The sequence below is a fragment of the Uranotaenia lowii genome, chromosome 2 (assembly GCF_029784155.1).
Source record: "Uranotaenia lowii strain MFRU-FL chromosome 2, ASM2978415v1, whole genome shotgun sequence".
NCBI classification, from domain to species: domain Eukaryota; kingdom Metazoa; phylum Arthropoda; class Insecta; order Diptera; family Culicidae; genus Uranotaenia; species Uranotaenia lowii.
In genome coordinates this window covers 288,429,785-288,450,629 of record NC_073692.1, presented here as the reverse complement: position 1 = coordinate 288,450,629, position 20,845 = coordinate 288,429,785, and the positions used below count along the sequence as shown (strand labels likewise).

General features: G+C 34.2%; 1 protein-coding gene across 2 annotated transcripts in view; it reads right to left on the bottom strand.

The window, feature by feature from the left end:
- Nucleotides 1-20,845, bottom strand: part of LOC129744610 (synaptotagmin-5) — a 65,307-nt gene that overhangs the window by 10,292 nt on the left and 34,170 nt on the right. Inside the window, exons 2-7 of one of the 2 annotated variants that reach the window (XM_055737228.1) lie at nt 19,494-19,701; nt 9,678-9,902; nt 9,522-9,602; nt 9,088-9,460; nt 8,834-9,024; nt 53-289 (exon numbers count right to left, since the gene is read on the bottom strand). In XM_055737228.1, coding sequence (XP_055593203.1) covers nt 53-289; nt 8,834-9,024; nt 9,088-9,460; nt 9,522-9,602; nt 9,678-9,902; nt 19,494-19,667 — 1,281 coding nt within the window. In that variant the 5' untranslated portion in view covers nt 19,668-19,701. The remainder of the gene's footprint in view (nt 1-52; nt 290-8,833; nt 9,025-9,087; nt 9,461-9,521; nt 9,603-9,677; nt 9,903-19,493; nt 19,702-20,845) is intronic. The other variant, XM_055737229.1, reaches the window with a different exon arrangement.

The window sequence follows — 20,845 nt, the reverse complement described above, 5'->3', positions numbered from 1 at the left end:
AAAAAATTAAAATATGTTTTGATAGAAAAGTTAAACTTCGAAATTCCCATACCTTGACGAACGGCTCGTGGAGGACATTTAAATTTTTCGCCTTCATCACAACAACGGTGAGGCGCTCGGCCTGGGGCAGATAGCTCAGCGAGATCAGCAGCTCCGGCGAATGTTCCGTGGTTTTTTTCATCGCTATCAAATCACCCCAGATTTCGCACCCGGATAGGTCCAACGTGTTCAGCAGGAATCGAATTTCGCCAATTACTTCGTCCCGGGAAAACCGATCGTAATCCAGTAGCTGCGGGGGAGGATTCAAAAACGAAACGAGAGAAAGAAAACGAAAAAAAAGACAAATAAAAATACAGCACATTTCAACGGAACGCCACTGATTTCAACTCGATGACAGCTCATTGAATTCAAGTTTTGTTTGAGGGTGAAAAACGGTATGCGGACAAAATGATTACATATTTTTAATATTCATTCCTTCAAGAGTCGGAAAATCTTGTTTGCATCTCATTTTAACGTCATTATTTGGTGAAACAAACTATAGCAATAGAAATAAAATACCATTCATGAAATCCATTGAGAAACACGTCTCCATGTCTGTGCATTTCTGAGAAGTTGCTACCGGCAGCATTCCATTTGGGGGCTTTAAAAAGATTTTCCTTTTTGTTTGACCTTTTCATGTTTCACTTCAAATGGTGGACTTTCATTTGATGCTTCTTCTTCGGTCTCAATATTTATGACATCAATAATGAAAATAAATATGACAAGTAGGTAGTGTTGTTTTTTCCATTTCTTGCCTACAGGCTCCCATAAAATCTGTTAAGAATATGAATGGTATTTAAAAACGTACAATTCAGGTATGAGCTCAGTATAAGTTCCTCTTTTTAAAAGGTGATTAAGAGTTTAATTTACTGACTAAGGTGGCCGTACTTTGAATCATGCATAAATTAAGCAAATTATTATTTCAGAAACCTATGAACATATACAGTTTTTTAATTGAAAAAATAAAAATCCACAGACCTAAACAAAAAATCTATCTTCAATTTGGCCTCATATTAGATGTACTTCTAACAAATTTAGCTCAGTTCCGTGTTCACATTCTGTCAGAAGTTCTTCCTAAATTTCCAATTAGGTGAAATGCAGGTCTGTTGCGAAGACTCATGTCCTATGGCTCGACCTGGACGTTATTGACAGCAGACCACGTCATATTTTCGTATTGCTTAGATTTAGAAACTGGAAACAGAGAACAGAGCTCTTAGGGTTCGTTTCAAAGATTAACAACAAATGTGTTCCAGGCACTCATGCAAACCAGTTTCCTGGTCAATGATCCGGTCACGATGTTAACTTAATTTAATGTTTTTCTTACAGGAAAAGATAGATAGCTGCCAAGGTTGCCAAAATTATATGAATACCTCTAATTTCGAGAATTCTTTGTTACAGTCTTTGGTTGATAGCTTTCTTTGAAAATTTCACAAATGTTCTGAATTTTTCACCATTTATAACACCGAATTTATTTAATTATATTCATTTAAATGGAATCATATCTTCTCAGATGAACTCAAAACATCAGCGCACTATTTTTAAGCAATCTTTGTTGCAATGACCTACCAAACTCCTTCAGCTAAATGTGTTTGTATACCCTCCCTAGCATTTTTAATCCTGTCCAAAAGCTGTTCAAGGATTTTTCATTATTTATCTTCTAATAAAGATTTTCTTGAATCCAATTGTAATTTTTTTTCGATTTCATACTCACTGGTAAATTTTTGATGACATTGCAAACTGAACTGCAAACTGTTTCGTAGTCTGCTGAATATAACAGATAATGGACCCTTATCACATCTCCTATAGAAAGTCATGCCATGCATGTTAAAATTTTTGTCCAAAGTTTAAAATCGAGCACTATATGGTAAGATGCCATAACAATTTTTATTATTGCTCCCAAAACAAAAAAAAAATTAGAGCAAGTTTTATAAAAACAACTGAAAGGTTTTTTGGAAGCCTAAAAACAATTTAAAATCTGACTATAAGTTATAATAAAAAAAAATTGATTTAATTTTTTTCTAGATTTTTGTTGAGAAATTCTTGGATTTTGACCCAATTTTTCCCGGATACTGCCCGGATTTTCGGACGACAATTTCGAAATCAAATGCCGTAGAATCTAGCAGCGAGTTTTATTTGATGGAGTCAACTCTATTAAGATCTACAGCTTATTTCATCTGACGATTTGGCCTAGAGGTAACTCAGAGTACTCGAGTTCGAATCTCGATGCCATTTTTTTGTTAACCACTCATTTCTTTGTTATAGGTATTTGTATCACATTAAGAACCGTGAAAAACATACAAAGAGAGATTACAGAAATTCTCTTAGCGCCGGATTTCAACAAAAAGTGGATCAAATGTGCAGTATTTAAATTTTTGAGTTCGTTGAGGTGCCGTATTTAATTTCTTATAATATTATTCAAAAATAACATTTGAAATAAAGACCCGAATGAACACTCAGGGTTTAAAAGGTCTTTAAGAAAATTAAAAAAAAAAATACCTACCGGGAGACAAGGCGAATTTTTTTCGCATGTTTTTCAACATTAATTTTCATCTTGTCTAGTCCCTGAAATTTCAACTTACAGTTGAATTCATTTCTCTACAAAAAAAAGTTTCACTGCCTGGATGTTTGAATCAAGACCCATCTTGGGTCACAGTTTAAAATAAAAAAAAACATTTAAAATATTAGAGTAGTTGTTCTCAGTGTAACAAATTGCGTAAAATTAAAATCAATATGACGCAGATTACTTTAATTGGTCACCCTTTCAGTTTTTGCATTATTAATTCATGATTATCGGTTGGAAATGAATGTAAATATACAGAACAGCATTTTTTCATCAAAACTCCATTACCCTAATGAAAATATAGTAACAAATTCATTAAAATAAATTTATGAACTTTGCAAATTACCAGCTGTGATCTGTAAAACCAAGCATTTTTATGAATTCAATATAAGCTCTCAATCTATTTGAACTCACATCAATCAAAAGTTTCTCAATACGACTTTAACAAAAGGAGTTATCTTTGATACAAAACACCCATTTTTAAGGAGTTCTGAAGACAATAAAAACCAAAACTCAAAGCACTGATGATGTCTATGGCGCTAATCTGGTTTTGGTATTCCAGGCGTACTGGGTTCGATTCCCAGTATCCGCTAGGAAACTTTTGGACTCGAATCCCATAAGTGGCTGACAGGTAAGAAGTGTTTTCTCTTATAACTGAATATAGGTGTAATAAGAATGTTTAATCAGTTGCCAGCTGGCCAGGTTTATACAGGGTGTTCAATAAGCTCGAATACACTTTTTAACCAAATGGTGTGGTAAAGCCGTAGCATATACATCTAACTTTTTGTTAGAGCAATTTTGTGCTATCATCAGACAAACTATTCCTGGTTTCGAAGAATTAATTTTTATTTAGTGTTCGTTTTTTATCAGCCTTTAAACATGTGCTTTAAACTTTTAAATATGTGCTTGTGTAACTTTATATTAAGTTTACATTGCACAGTGGTGCAGAACATCAATCTAGCTGTACGAAATTAATAGCGCCCAGGGATGAAGAGATAGATACTTGATGTCTTCTGCAACATTATTCAGTTTTACAAGGAGCATATTCTAGTATCAAAATTTTTGCCAAGGGGTCCACCGATAGCGAGATAAAAATGCTAACTTTTTTGTTTTTCAAATTAGGGCTTTGATGTCTTCGACAAAGTTGTTTATCTGATCAAAATACATAAGTTTGTTGAATATGTCAAAGTCCTACCACATTATCCTCAGGAGTTACAGTCAAAAGAAAAAAAAAACTTTGAAAAAACAGTTTTTTGAACCTGACACGTTGTAGATTGGATAAAATAGTTCGCTGTCTTTGAAACAAAGTTGTAACAAGTCATGATCTACATTTGTCTCATACATTATGATGGGTTTAGAAGTTGCTGAAGCTCTATAGAAAGCATTTAGTGTATTTTATTGGCAATTTTGGACGGCTCGTTCATCAAAAAGTGCACATTTTCGCAACACCCCCTTTTTTGTGATTATTTTTGATGATAAGCGGAACCATTTCCATTTGAAATTAGCGCGGAAATCGGTGGAACTAGTAAAGATTTGAATGATTGAAAATACACATTTTATGTAAAAATTACCTATTTTACTTATAGAAAAAACGTAAAAACATTTAATTGATTAATAAAGTGTTGCAGTTTTCCTTTATACAGTTTTGTTTGATTAAAAGACATTTAAATTCGATTTTTCAAATCATTTAAACCTAAAAAAAATAAATGGAACTTATCTGTTAAATTTGGAAGAGCACTAAATCAGTATTTGATATCATTTAAATGAATAATAGAATTTTGCTATTACAATATAACTGCTTCAACTGGTTCCAAGTAACCAATCTTACAAGCAATTCGCTTTTGTCTTTTCGTTGAGTCATAAGTTTTAATCGAATTTAAATGCCTTTTAAGAAAACAAAATATATAAAAGAAAACTGCAACATTTTATTAATCAATTAAATGTTTTAACGTTTTTTCTATAAGTAAAATAGGTAATTTTTACATAAAATGTGTGTTTTCAATCATTCAAATCTCTACTAGTTCCACCGATTTCCGCGCTAATTTCAAATGGAAATGGTTTCGCTGATCATAAAAAATAATCACAAAAATAGGGGTGTTGCGAAAATGTGCACTTTTTGATGGACGAGCCTTCCAAAATTGCCAGTAAAATACACTAAATGCTTTCTATAGAGCTTCAGCAACTTCTAAACCCATCATAATGTATGAGACAAATGTAGATCGTGTTTTGTTACAACTTTGTTTCAAAGATAGCGAACTATTTTATCCAATCTACAACGTATCAGGTTCAAAAAACTGTTTTTTCAAGATATTTTTTTACTTTGACTGTAACTCCTGAGGGTGATGTGATAGGACTTTGACATATTCAACAAACTTATGTATTTTGATCAGATAAACAACTTTGTCGAAGACATCAAAGCCCTAATTTGAAAAACAAAAAAGTTAGCATTTTTATCTCGCTATCGGTGGACCCCTTGGCAAAAATTTTGATACTAGAATATGCTCCTTGTAAAACTGAACAATGTTGCAGAAGACATCAAGTATCTATCTCTTCACCCCTGGGCGCTATTAATTTCGTACAGCTAGATTGATGTTCTGCACCACTGTGCATTGGTAATTGGTGGATTTTTTGCTAATTTTGCATATAATGTTTATTTCTATACTGCCCCTATTCGCATATGAGTCCCATGTGCATTTTCATCGTTTTTGAGTTATCGATGGAAAACGCTTCTTTGTGCTCCAATTTACCAATAAAACAAGTTTTTGTTCGAAGTTTGTTCCCAAAATTTCGAAAAAAATATGACCCCTGATGTGTCCCATGTGAAAAATATTCGCATATGAGTCCCATGACCAAAATTCAGCGCCAGAGCTTACAATTAAAGGAAAGGATAGATAGAAAATGAAGTAAATCAATGCTTAATCAAATGCTTTAAACATTAATTTACATAAAAATTGATATCAAAGTAGCAAAATGATTGCGAAGAAATCTGTTTCAAAGTCACAAAAAACATTAATAAGTAGTAACAGGTTAATTCTACCAAAATTATTTTTTCGACAAAAATCAACCGATAAACAACGCTCAATAGATCAGTCTTCGGTCAGGATGGATCCTTCGTGGGAGATTTCGACGATCTAATGTGTGATCGGTAGGTGTTGTTTCGGTAACAAAATAACAAATTTTTTTCATAACTTTTTTCTATATGCACAACAATATCAATACCACTGTTTTGGTTTATTACCCAGGAAGATTTTCCCGGAAGAAATCTCCTTCTTTGTCTTGAATCCAGCAGATGGTGTTATCCACGTATCCGTAACACGCATTGAATTAAATGATGATGATGTCTTATAAATTCGCAGAAATTTCACACGAATGAAAACAATGTTTTGGAAAAACACATACCACTTAACGAAAAAACCTTGATTGAAATCAGTTTGGAATCAAGATTTTTCGAAAATTTTCTTCCGTCATCAAAAAGAATGGTAAACAAATGGAAAAAATATGTTAGAAAAGTACTTGCCACTTGCCGATAACTTTAGCACCAGAGACTCATTTGCGAATAATCTCTGATCGAGGGTTAAGAATATTCGCATATGAGTCACATGAGTGTTTTATTGAAATTTCTCCGTAATTATTAGTTAGTATTAGCGCAAAAGTAAACAAAAGTATTCTTTGAAGTGTTTTCTATCCGAACTATTGATAGGTTTTACCAACAAACGATGCATACGATTGTTTTCTTGAAAACAAGTTTCAAACTTTACAAGCGTTTTTCTCGGTTTGCAGTTTTTACACATGGGACTCATATGCGAATAGGGGCAGTATAGGCCATTTTACACAGAATTTTTAATAAAGGTTTTTGGAAATTTTGGCCTAAAATGAAAAGTGCCTTGCCCTTCAAATATAACTTTCTTGGATTGGTTAGTCATATCTTACATGTTGTCGAGATTAAACAAATACAGGAAACCTATTTTGAGTCTTTATAAAAATCGTCAGCATTCTTATGGGCAACGAAATTTCATCAATATAGTATGGTGGACTTGACAAACTGCTGGAGCTCAATAATTGGTTGAAGATAAAAAATTTCCAAAACAAAAGGTGTGATTGGCCATTATTAAATTACCTTTCCATTTCAGTAAAAAAATTATTCTGTTCTGAGTTGATTTCAAATTTGTACTCCAAAATGTACTTACATCAATACGTGCAATACATTCACTCCAGAACAGTTCATACGAAGCCATTGGGTCTGGGTATGATGTACGCGTTGCATTGGAGATTTGTCGAACTTAATAATCTGAAGAATGCATGTGAGCACATACTTAGGCAGAAACTGCGGTGAATCCGTACACCCATGGTAGATAACCAACATACAATAAAAATCGAAACTCAAATTTTTAAGAAGCATCTTATATTTAGCAGACATTCGAACAATTTCAAAATGGTATAGTTTATTAAAATCGGTTCAGTAGTTCTGATTTTTAACCAAACAATAATCCGGGTCTGTATGACCCTAACCTGCTAATTGTCCATTTTTTTGCTGGGTGACTCTGGTAACCCTAATCAAAGATTAAAAAATGAGAAAATCCCAGAAAACATGAATCGGCAGAGAGGTAACTCAAATCGACAGAGGGATCGTATCGATCTGTCTTGCGATTTTGCATCATCTAATCGGCAGAGAGGAACACACCATACGCGTGCCTTGGGTGAGTGACACGAAATAATCTAATACCGTATTTTTTTTCACCTGGAGGCAAACTAGAGGCAACCTAGGTTCGCTCGAAAAACGGGCGGAGTCGCCCTGAGAAGAAAGTCAGTTTTGCGAGAAGTTCACCAATACTCTCAACGTTGTTGTAAAACATTAAACAGCTGTTTTTGGCTGAAAGCAAAACAGTTGAAATAATGAACGGGAAAATGATAATTGCCGCGATTTTGAACCTCTTAGCCAAGCAAAATCGTACCATCTGCTGTCCAGTGCAATCCGGACACGAAAAAAGGCAATCCGGATGTGTAGAACCGAGTAAAGAAATCCAGAAGGGAGAACAAAATGACAGCTGCATGTAAACATTGCGCTCGTTCTCACGCACACCTACGTATGGAATAACTCGAAACCCGAAAGTCGTTTTTTTATTCTGACAGTTCCAGAGCCAAATCCGGAATTTAAAAAAAAAATGCCATAAGACACGCCCTCCAGAGAAACACACGAAAACAACCCGAATCGTGTTTGTATGTTTCTCTTCGAGACACGTGTTTGCCTGCCTGCGAAGTCGACTGCTACGATTGAAAGCACGCATATAATAAACACGGAGATTAATGCAACCACACCATACGAGAGTACGATTCAAACTGATTTCGCATGTACGCATTCGTATTCGTTGCCTCTAGGTATCTCGGCAGGACAAACCGAATGAGAATATTTGCGTTCTTGGAGTGTCGCCGAAATTAACCGTTTTATTCTAAGTTCGGTGACTCAAATCTTTTGCATGCTCTGTCGATTTTTGAGAGGACGCGCTTACTGGGATGTAGAGCTTCTTATTTAAGGAAAAGTCAGAAAATTTCATGTATCTACCGTTTTTAACCGTTCCTGAGATATCGCTTCGAGAACGTACAGTTCGGGTCATATAGACCCTAACCGCAAAGAAAGGTTAAAAAAATCAAAATATATTTTTTTATTTAAGCGGTCTTGACTGCTAATTTGAAAGCTGTAACCGTAACATGAAAATATAAAATCACACATAACTGCTTTGCATAGCTAATAATTTTGTTGATTTACCTACATATAACCTTGGCAAAACCATTTCATGAAATTATTGAAGGCTCTAGCAAGCAAATTTTTAAATAATGTTCCAACAATTAATTTTTTTTAATGGTGATAATTTTTTCGCTTCTTCTTAAGTTAATAAAAAATGAAGCTTTATAATAGGCTAAGCCAACAATTAAAGACAAACTTCATTTCAAGTTTATTTAAATTTCCTGGATGATTTGATTGCAAACAATTCTTCTTCTATACGAATATCCATGCAAAATCAAAACGCGTTGCGCTAATTCAGGAATCAACCATATAATCTCAAATTGTGCAAAAATGCTTGATGATCCAAAGGCATAAAAACACATGGGAGCCAAAACTCAATTTTTGCTGCGGTCTATTGTACATATTGGTCCAAATTTGATTTACTTGAATTCAACCTATGGGAAGGTATCTAAAGGACAATATCTGTCTACATAAGTAATCTGCCTACTTACCTGCAAGATGAAATTTGTCTTCACCAAGTTCTTCGACTTGAGCGGGAAATTAAAGTTCTGATCAAAGTACGGATGCGTTTCCGCTCGGTGGATGGCCGTTTGGAGGGTTCGATTTTCGTCGTCGGTATCCAAAAACATTCGCACGTAAGGATCACGAAAACCACCTTCCGACGGGGAAATCAAATCTTGTCCTATTCATTTTTTAAAAGTTGCTCATCAGGAATCATTCGTTTTTTAATCAAATATAAAATTACCTTCAATAAGATGTACGAACAACTCTTCCTTATTGCCGTCGTACTTCAATCTCAGATGAAATCTTCCCAACACTGTATGAATGTCGTTAGCTGCCATGATAACCGGTACCCGTCTACGCGGGGACCGAATGCTATCGGACCGTATCGAACCACTAGGACTATCTGGAACTGCCATATCCCCATGTCGAGGCAAGGTAGAGCTGGAAACCGTACTGAGCCGTTTCTTGGGCGATGCAATATCCCTCGGATTAACACTTATCACTGAAGTTAAGCTGCCTTGGCTGGGTTTCGAAAAACGCCCATCGCTATCGAACCCCAACGGAAGTCTCCCTTCCAAACTGTAAGTACGCATTCGATTCGGGGAACGAGATTTCTGAAAGTTCGAAAGTTAGTTAACACACTCCATCTAACCCATACCCAAGTTCAGCAGCTACCTGAATGACAAAGTTATCGGAAATGGTTGATCGTGTTTCGACATTAGCACTTGAAGCTATTCTAGGCGATTCTCGACAGCTCTATAAAGCAAATTTGCGTACGCATTAGCTACAGCTTTCCTTTGGAATCCCCAAAAATTTTTAAACCCAACTTACCGATGCGCGTGAGTGTACACTTTCCATGCTATTGTTCCGTGATGCTGATGTTGGTGGCTTTTGACGTCCCGTATAACTCGGTTGTTTCTTCTGATCCAGGGTTGGCTGTAAAGGACTGGAGCTGACATCCACGGGTCCTCCCCTTCCTTCTCCGGTCAAGGCCGAAGGTTGTATGGTGGAGACCGGTTGAACCGGAAGCGATCCGCTGAGGACACTACATTCTTGCTGGAATTGACATGGAGAAAAAAAAAGACATTTTTAATGCACTGAACTTTGAACTACAATTTGAAATAAGATGATTTTTTAGTAAAGCATTGCACTAGTAATGTAATTACTTCACTAGAAACGGTAAAAATTGCCTTTCATGTGAATAAAGTTTCATTGGGAAAAGTTTTAACAATGTGAAAAATTGCAGGTTGACAAAAAGTTGAAATAGGCATGATTTTTGAAGCATGTTATTTGATTTTTTTCTTGGGCTTTGAAAAACGTTCAAACATATTATTATTATTGTTGCCTTAAACCATGGTTTAGAAGATTGGACCTGTGTCGGAATTTTATTCGTATATTTTTCCGTCCCATGTCCAATCATTATACCTTAGACAATGTACGCTATCGTTTTGACATTGCTTGCTGCAATTTGTTTAGTTGCGATCTAGGTTACCATGATATCGAGCATATTTTTTTGTCGTGTGAGGTCTATCTAGTCACCAGAACGAATTTAATAAACTCCCCTCAGGCTCGAGGAAGACCACCCAACGTTGTGCTGGCTGTGCTTGACTTGGACTACATGTTCTAAATTTTCATTTTCCTTAGAGCTATCGATTTCCGTCTATAAATCTTTTTTTGTATAGTAAAAATAATTCAAGTGTTTTGTTTTCATTGTACCCTTTCTATTTATCTTTCTTTTCTCTTTAATAAAGTGCTATGCTATGAAGAAAATTGTAATTACGAAAAAAAATTTTGGCTCCTTAAAACCTTAAGGTATGAGCCGTTTCAAAAAAAGGAATTTAACCTGGTGGTTCAATGTTCCCTTCAACAAAATAAGTCCGTTACCCCATTTTCGTGGGAAAACAATGTTTCAAGAGTTTTTTTTTATTTTTATTGAAAATCCAGTGGTTTCGACCAAATTTGTCCGGAAAGTGCCCAGATTTTGGGATGAAATTTTTGAAATCAAATACTCGGGGTTTGTAAGATTTTTACATAAAATTGCCCGGATATACTCCGTTCGGATACGTTTGTGGAAAATTCTGGCTACCTTACCCTGAGTCGACTCAGTACAAATAATGATTCTAGACAGCAACCCGTGATCCTTATTTTGATACTGATCCTTAACTTTATCCTAGTACTGAATCCCTGAATAGCAAAGACCATGGTATTAAGATAACTGAACAACAATTTTCAATTTAACAATTAATTTCAACGTAGTTTCTAAACATCTTTCAATCGCATTTAATTATGGAATCACCGTAATTTTCAAAGTCACGGTGAAGTATATCGTAAATTCAAAATATTTCATAGTTGCCGAAAATGACAGAAGAACGGTATCACAATAATTTTCTTGTGATTATTATTATTACAGTGTACTTCATGGTAATGTAAGGTAACTTCATTCAATGTAAATCCAAACGTTACTTTAACTTAAGCTATTTCTGCACATTTACAATCAACCGTTTAAAAGCTAATGGCTTGTGATATAGCTCAATTGGCAAGTCAGTTGCTTTCTGAGCCGATGTCCGTGAGTTCGAGCCCAAGAGTCAATATCGAACACAGTTGTACCGGATAAGTTTTGCAATAACTGTCCGCCAACTGCAACGTTGATATAAAGTCGCGAATGCCACAAAGATGGTAAAACGACTATAGTCGAAACAAAACAAAAGTTTATAAGCTAATGTTTAAGAGCACCTTTCCTGCGGAAGTTTTTCTCTTGTGCTGGTTATTTTTTGATAGGAACTGCTTAATCCAGGCAAATTCGCGGCTATGACAAATCGGAACGGAATGGGCCCATCTGCGGTGGTGATGGTAAGTACTTCTACAGCATATTTATATTGATGAATAATCTGATGAAACTCCATTCTTTCTAGAAGCTGACGTAATTCCGCAGTTCCAAATTCCAACGAGGGCAGCTTTATTAGAAATAAAATGATGGATGCCGGGAGTCGCTACGGGATGTGAATGAGAGTCTCTGGCCTGCCGTAATTAAGTGTGTGAATAAGTATTATGAGTAAGTGTTAATAAAACTTTGCAACAAATTATTCGTTTTAAATTAAATTAATCTACAAAAATGATAACAAAACCAAAAACAAGTAAAAAAAATTCAACATATACAAAGACTTTTATTTCAATGGGTAAAATATGAAAATCATCATATTTTTAAGGTTTTATTGTGAAAAACTGGAAGTTGAAAGAACCCTGAACTTCATATTTTTCGGCTTTTCAATGTATGGAAAATCGCCATTTTTTTCATGGTCACGCTGCATAACAATACCCCTTTTTCATGGTTATTTTAGTAAAACGATGAAATGTGTGGTCGAAAAATATGAATTTCAATGTGCATTCACGGTATCTAGGACGATCATATTTAATGATTGTGTAAGCCATACAATTTATAGCCTGTGGGTATGGAATTCATTGTATTTTCACGGTACAATTCTATTCGGGTCCTTATCCTGATTCTATAAGTAAATTTATTTTCGCCACAATAATAATCTTAGAGGCGCGTACGGACATATCCTTTCAAATAGATGTTTGTGTCGGGGAAAACAATTCAGAAGAAAATTATTTCTATTAAGTTAAAATTAAACTCGCTTTTCTAATTTCTTTAGATTACACCAGGCGCGGTCCTATGGGGGGGGGGGGAGTGTAATCGGGGTGATCGCCCCCCCACCCCCCAGCGGCAAAAAACCTTTACAAAATACCCGCAAATGCTTGAATTTCTATAAAAACTTGGAACTTTGTAAATGTGCTTTTAAATTTTTAAAATTTTCCACTCCGTGGGGGTGTTTATTCAACAAAAAAGTTTATTTATCACTTAAAAGACTCAATATTGAAAAAAGTCGGTCCACCAAACTCAAGCAGCCGTAACTTGCAATTCCCTGGACTGAATTATACCAAAAAACTTGTGTTGAGTAACTTAAAGTGTTGATTTTGAATTTGCTGTTGATGAATTGTAATGACAACTTTTTTTTATTGTCACTCATTTCCCTCATATGCCCAAATTAACACGAGCAAATCGTAATAAATTTTGTATTTGCTTAGAGCTTCTAAATTCTCATTGTTTTAAATTTTAGTGAAATGACAAATTTGAAAAAGTCATAAAGGGGGGTGAATATGGTTAATAGACTGAAATACTTGAAATATTTGTTTTGCTGTCGTTTGACATTTATTGCCTTCAATATGCAGTTTCTTTTTTATTTTCTCAGATTTAGCCGAAAACAATAAAAAAAATTATTTAACTATAAACGTACGGAATCATGTGACTTTCAATTTTCTTTAAGAAATTGAAATTGTAGTCAAATTCTCCATCGCCAGCACCATTTTCCAGTACGTACGTATAACTTCAATTCTAACTTTCTAACCTTTTTTTTAACTTTCACCAATATTTCACTAAACAAATCCAATCTTAATAAATAACAAGTGTTGGTGCCGCATGAAATTCTTTTTTTTTTAGTTTCGAGCAGCGAAAAGTTCCTCAATAGGATTTATTTTTGTATTTCAAAATATTTTCTAAATCGAAGAAAAATTATCAATTCAGAATCAGGACAATTCATTCTTAAAAAACTTTACTTAAAGTATAAAAAGCTTATACGTATCTGAAAGTGATTTATAAATTTGAATTTAAAACTCTGTTTTTTTTTTGTTTACAGCTGGTTTGTTGGGAATTTTTAAACTTTATAAAGTCATATCAGACGTCTAATGCTAACCATAATTTTAAAATCTGAAGCAGTGCTATTCTTTTTCACGAGTTTTTTTCACCCTCATTTTTCCATCATTCTTATATGAATTGAGGCCCTTGGAGCCAAAGGGGTATAAGTGACAAAATGAAAAAAATCGAGATAACCATCTAGAACGAATCCTTGACTGTCAATCATCATATGCTATTTTAATCATAATTTTATTTCACTATTTTGTTATGTTTAGATCTCGTTGAAAAAATCGTGCTAACTGAAATTTCCTTTTTGTTTGGAGCCAAAGGGGTATAAGTGCTGCACTTATACCCCTTTGCCTCCAAAGTCCATTAAACTGATGTACTTATACCCCTTTGCCACCAACCCTAACTTGATTTCATGAAAGTAATGTTTTTTCATCGGGACCAAAAAATTTTAAAATTAATGTAATTCACTTTTCTTTTGAATAGCTGATGATGTTTAAAAATTTACCATCAACTATGATTCATCTGATTGCATTTAGTAATAATTCTAGTAGAAAAAAAATTAATATATTTAATTATTTTCTCTATTTCAATAACAAATTAGCGGATCACAAATTCCTGATTTCTGGATATATGAAGTGTGTCACGGATTAAAGGCTTATAAAGTACAAAAAAAATGTATTTGTACGAGAAAATTGGGTTAATATTGAAGCGCCTATCGTTAATTTACTGTAAAAAACCAACTCAGAGTGACCGCAAGTCCCATTCCAATACCCAATTGATTAGGCAAAAACGTACAAAACACGTGGTGATTGGAATTTAGTGGAAAATACCTTTCACGAATTATTATAAATTAATCTTGATGAAAAAACGTTGTTTGGAGAGATTTAGTAGAAATTGCCAAGACCAGGTCGATCTTCAGCCATAAAATCTCTTAACCTACTGTACCAGAGTATATTTCTCATCAAAACAACAAAAAATATATTTATACGAAAACTAATTGACTCTTGTAGCAATGAATATTTATGGTTTCTTACCCATATCAATAAGATCAAAAAACCTGGATGTGAAAATTTGTTGGTGGCAAAGGGGTATAAGTGAATTTATTTGGTGGCAAAGGGGTATAAGTACCAAATTTAAAAAATATGTATCGCCTCAATAAACGCCAAATAAACGTCGTTTTTTGGGAAAATGTTGTAAAATACTTTGTTTTTATTTAGAAAAATCATTCACATGAAAAATATTCATAAAAAATATCTATGGAATTTACTGGAACACAACGAAGTTCAAGTGCTTTTTTCTCGAAATCAGGTTTTATGCACTTATACCCCTTTGGCTCTAAGGGCCTCAATTATAAACTTAAAATATATAACCTTTATTATGAAAATCAAAAACAAGAAATTTAAATTTTAGATTCGATTTTATTTAATTCTGTTTGAAATGTATCACATCAAACATTCATATTATGGATGATCATGAAAAAAAAAACTGCCAAACAGAAATCGAATGTAAAATATTCATAGTAAGAGTTTAAATTTTAAAAAATCTTCTCAAGATTTCTAAATTCAAGCTAATGCGTTGAAACACAAGAGATTCCAGAAACAATAAATCGCAAGAAAAGATTACGTGTTAGAAAAAAAAAGTATTCATAAAAGCTGTTTTAATATGAAGGAATATGTGTTCGCGATAGAGATTAAAATCCATCTCCAGAACCCAAAATCTACATTCACAACTATAACACAAGGAACCAAATTCACATTTTCCAAGGTGCCAAGAATTTGAAAATTGATTTCGACTTTTTTAGGAGCACCAAATGCAATTTTGGATTTTTTTTATCAGCTCTTGATTCCGGTATAAATTTTGGAAATACAAGGTAAAAATTTATTTAAAAATTTGTGCTCTTTTCAGTAAAATGATCAATTAATGATCAATTTCCATGAAGACTGTGAGTTATTTACCATGACTTCTGGGAGAAAAAATTATAGAAGTAAGTATTTTTCCCCATTGCGTAAAATACGGGAATTTTAAAAACATTTTGAACCAAAATCAACTTTGGATATTTTTATGATAATGACAGGTGAAAATGCTCTTCAGCGTCCAACAAAGCTGTGAAAAAGATCTAAACTTTTTTTTTTATTTTAATTTTATTAGAGATGTTTTAAAAGATTATAACTTGCAGTATCAAATAATTAACTTAACAAACCTTCTTTATGTGATGTTAGCAAAAGTTAGCAAAAGCAAAAGAAAGATGTTAAATTTATTTTTGTATCTTCGGAACAAGATTATCTAGACAAAAACTGTATTGTTTTTTTTTTCGGGAATTGGCCACATTGTGGCGTTCTTTCCTATAATCTGTATCGTTGAATGAATAAAGGACAAAGGATAATGAAAAGATTTATCGTATTTTTTGATGTTCATGTAGGTTAGTTACTTTATCAATTATCATTGATTGATTTCACTCTAAACTGCAAAGTTTTAAAAATACTAAACGCCAGAAAATAAGAAGTGAGAAAAAAAAGTTCGCCTCTGTTCTAATTTTTCCCTTGTGAATTAGAACTATCCCCTTATCATTCCACTATTTTTTCGGCAACAAGGCAATCTATTATGCTAACCAGTCGGAAGATCTTTTAGTGATTTTGGACTATCACTACTGGATTTCAAGATCTACACCAATTATGTCGCCGATACTGTTTTCAGCTCATCTTCACAATAATATTGAAATTTTAAGTTAAAATTTAGTTTAAGGTTAGATATTCTGAATTTGAAAGCTTGGCTATTTCAATAGCAAATGATTGAGATTGTTCCCTAAAAAATAGTATTAACTTTCATAAATAACTCTTCATTTCATATTTTTTTATTATAAAACAAAATCATTAAAAAATTTGGAGTTGTGGAGTTGAGGTACCTACATGAAGAATAAAAAAGAATTAAACACTTTTTTATAGTTATTTGATGTATTTGTGACTATTTCATTCGTTTTAGTACAATTAAAATTGAAATTTTTTTATGATAACTTTAACTCAAGAGCAAATTAAATGAAATTTGTTTCCAGAAGCTTCAACTTCAGAAACTGATTTTGAAAATCGTATTTTCTACATAGCTTATATTACATAAGTGCTGATTTTATATATTTAGAAATTGGAAAAAAAAAACAAATTTTTTAACAAGAATTGTGTTTCCAAATTTGAAAATAATAATACTGAATTTCCAAATCACGATTCACTAAAATACTCCAATGAAGAATTTAATTTACGTTAGTTATCTTTACTAACTAGTAATCTTTACTAATTACTAATCGATCAAAAGTAAAATACTTCCGAAGAATTAAAAAATATCAGCCATGTGTGTATTATTTTCATTGGAAAATTACATTTATAACGAGAAATTCTTTAAAGAGCTTTTAAAGTGACAATTTTAAAATACCAGATACAGTATTGTTCCGATTTTGTCAGCCTCATCTTGAATTTAGGGCTGACAAATTAGGGTACCTGACAAAATCGGGAAAAATTTTTTTCTTGAAAATAATTTCAATTTTGATATGATATTTGTCCGTTTACTTGTTATTTGGATATTTTATGTCAATACCATGATAAGGGGTGACATTGACCCCTTTTCTTTATTTTTTACCCTTCTTACAAAGAAGGGAATCATGTCTTTTGAAAAACCAACTTTCGCTCCGAGGCCCGGAGGGCCAAGTATCATATACCATTCGACTAAGTTCGTCGAGATCGGAACATGTCTGTATGTGTGTATGTATGTGTGTATGTATGTGTGTATGTATGTGTGTATGTGTGTGTATGTGCGTATGTGTGTGTATGTTACAAAATAATGTCACACACGTTTCTCGATGACCGCTTGACCGATTTGAGTTATTGAAGCGTCAAATGTAAGGTCTTGCAAATAGCAAAATGGAGGACCTCTTCAAGAACTCAACCCTAAGTGAATGTTTACAAACACCTTTCATACAATGGATTGTATACATGCCAAACCATTGGTGCGTAGCTGCAGGATTGATATGTAATTGCAAAACAGCTGAATTTGTTGATCACGTTTTAATTTGAAGTATCTAATGGTACTTTTTTATGGATTTACAAAAATAAATGTTTTATTTTGAACCGTCATTTATTTTTCTGAATTAAAAAAGAAAAAACAAAAGTTTCATGAAAAACGACAAATCCACATGGTTTGTGGATAGTTCCCTAAGTCTACGTGGTTTATGAATGATCCCTAAGGGCTATATATCCATGAACCATGTGATCAAAATCTGGTCAAGTTTCAACCTCCTTGCATTCGTCATCAATGAAAACTCTTATGAACCTTCAATCACCCCCAACCCTTAAGGGGCCGTTCAAATATTACGTAACGCAATTTTCGAGCATTTTCAACCCCCCTACCTGCCTACGTAACACAATCGTCTCAAAATTTCTAAGCAAAATCCACAAAGCGTAACAAACTGCTATACCCCCTCCCCCCTGAAAGCGTTACGTAATATTTGAATGGTCCCTAAAATACCAAGTGGTTAATGGGTGGTCCTCTACGTGGGTCAGGACAACCCAAAAAAAACATACAATGTTAAATGACTGGGAATTTTAGTTCAACAGCAGGAAATTTCAACTAAATTTAAAGGCTGACAAAATCGGGATAAAATGCTGACAAAATCGGGGATAGACAAAATCGGGGGTAGACAAAATCGGGAGCTGACAAAATCGGAACAATACTGTATACCAACAAATTTAAAAAAATATATCAACATTTTTCCGCAGTGGATATTATAAATTTGCTGACTTGTTTATAAAATGATGGGTTTTTTAGAAACATATTGAAATTAGTATATAAAGAAACTTTGATAAAGTTTTCATTATTCATCTCTTGTTTCACGTTTTTAGACATACATGTTGTTCAGTGAAATTCATGGGGGAAGGAGGAGCAGTGTGCAGCTTATATTGTAGACTCATTTCCAACTTATGATACCAACTTTGTAGGATTCAATATTTTGCAAATGTTCTGGGACGATGGGACGTATGTGAAATTGGGATATAAAACCTTTCCTGGGCCATAATACTTCACTGTACACAAGGACAAGGATATCCCCGAAAAGGAGAAGGCCATTTTCACCGGAAAATTTTAAATAGTGCATGATAAATTTCTTGTTTGAATTTAGCCATATTTCTTTTACTGAACAAATGAACAAAACACACTTAAAAAAATTAAAATATTTAAGTACATGAATTCATAGCCTTAACAATTTCAAGTGAACATCACTCGTTAATTTTGGATTGAAGTTAGTATAAAACCAAAAAAAAATTAGACCTTTTTTCACCACTCAATATACCATAAAATGGGTCCTCGTTAGGAGTGTTGAAATTGTATAATTCGATTTCGTGATGACACGATATAAACACAACGCCCAGCAAAATTAATTGAAAACCCAATTAAACTTAGTGTTGCTGATTGAAAATTCTATCGTGACTAACTATGCAGGATAACGTTGCGTGCCATGGACAATTACCTGAAGGTACAAGGTATGCGTGTGTGTTTATTGGAATGTGTTCGTCTGTACCTGCTGGCAACCAAAAGCGATGTTTGATGGAATTTTGTAAAATGTCAGTGCCAGCGGGTTATTCGACTTACATTGTTGACGGTTATGGGATTTTATGAATATTCTGACCGATTATTATCGCCACTTGTAAATTGAGTGTACCACCTGAATTTACTGAACATATGCTTCGAGAAATTTCTTTTCGAGATTTAATACTGTCTACTTCAATGTTTGCGTTTAGTTTTATGACGTTATGATTTTTGTTGAATATAAACTGAAAATACATGAAAAAAAAATTCACACCTCTAGACAGTGTTTACCCAGAATATACCACAGGCAGACAAAACAGACAGTTTCAAATCAGTCCAGGAAAAATAAATCTCGTTCTGATTCAGTTGTGACCAATTACCTGCAGGTTGATTTTCCGAGCTGCTTTCTTTTCCTCCAGTCGGTCCAGCTCGGCCCACTCCTTTCCTTTCCTGCGGACCACATAGTATCGGTACATAACAATCGTGACGGCCACCAGCAGAGCAAGTCCGGTCCCAGCGGCCGCTCCGAGAACGGCAGAACTTACCAGTACCATCGATGATATGCGGCCAACTATCCCAGAGAACTATCTATAACGATACAGAAAGGAAGATACAAAAATTAGTTCAAGGAATCTGCTGCCACATTGAAATAATATTAATAATTTATTCATGATGTTGCATTTTATCATAGATAGTTGCATCCCGCATGGGATCCAAGCCAATTTGAAAGGATCAATCTATCATCCTATTGCATATCGGTTGTTTTGTATCTGTAATTCTTGGAAAATAAGATAAAACACCCACGACAACTCGTTCTTTTCAAGGCAGAAGAGAGTGGTTTATTAGAATTTTAATAAAGCTCATAAAATATTTATAACAAGCTAAACGTTTTGTCACCCCTGAACTTCATTATTAGCTTCACTCAGCATAATTGATATTATACACTTTCAGTCAACCATGATAATAACAATTATAAATTTCAATTTAATCTTGAAGTGATAAATAGAAAAAAAAACATTTCCGTGACTATGGATTATCATCAGCCCCAACTCGATAAGCTCCCAGGCAATTGCAACACCACCCCAAGAACCAACTGTGGATTCCCAATGGCGACTTCTGTTTTTCAGTTTTTTCCAGGCCAATCAATGGCTTATCGATGGCAAACATTTCCAGCACATTGTAGAGTAGGTCGACATTCGAGGCTGATTGTGTTTTTCTCGAACGAATAAAGGGTGATATGGTCAAAATTTGGTCAAGGGAAAACGCGTGTAAATTGGTGAAATCGTTTATTTAAAAAATCAAATTAAATTTCTTTTTCAAGTTTAATTAGTATAAACTTCAGGAAAAATACTCAGTTAGGCTTCCGCTTTTCCAAATCCGAATTGCCGGGCCTTACGCTCAACCCCTGCCATCAAATTTTGTACAGCCATCTTGTCCACCTTCTTCGCCGCAGAATGCTAGTTTGCCTTGAACTGCTGCTCGTCCTTAGCAGTTTTTTTGGTCTTCTTTAGGTTCCGCTTGACAATAGCCCAGTATTTCTCAATTGGGCGGAGCTCTGGCGTGTTGGGAGGGTTCTTGTCCTTGGGAACCACCTGCACGTTGTTGGCGGCATACCACTTCATGCCATTTTTACCGTAATGGCAAGATGCCAAATCCGGCCAAAACAGTACGGGACAACCGTGTTTCATCAGGAAAGGCAGCAGACGTTTATTCAAACACTCTTTCACGTAAA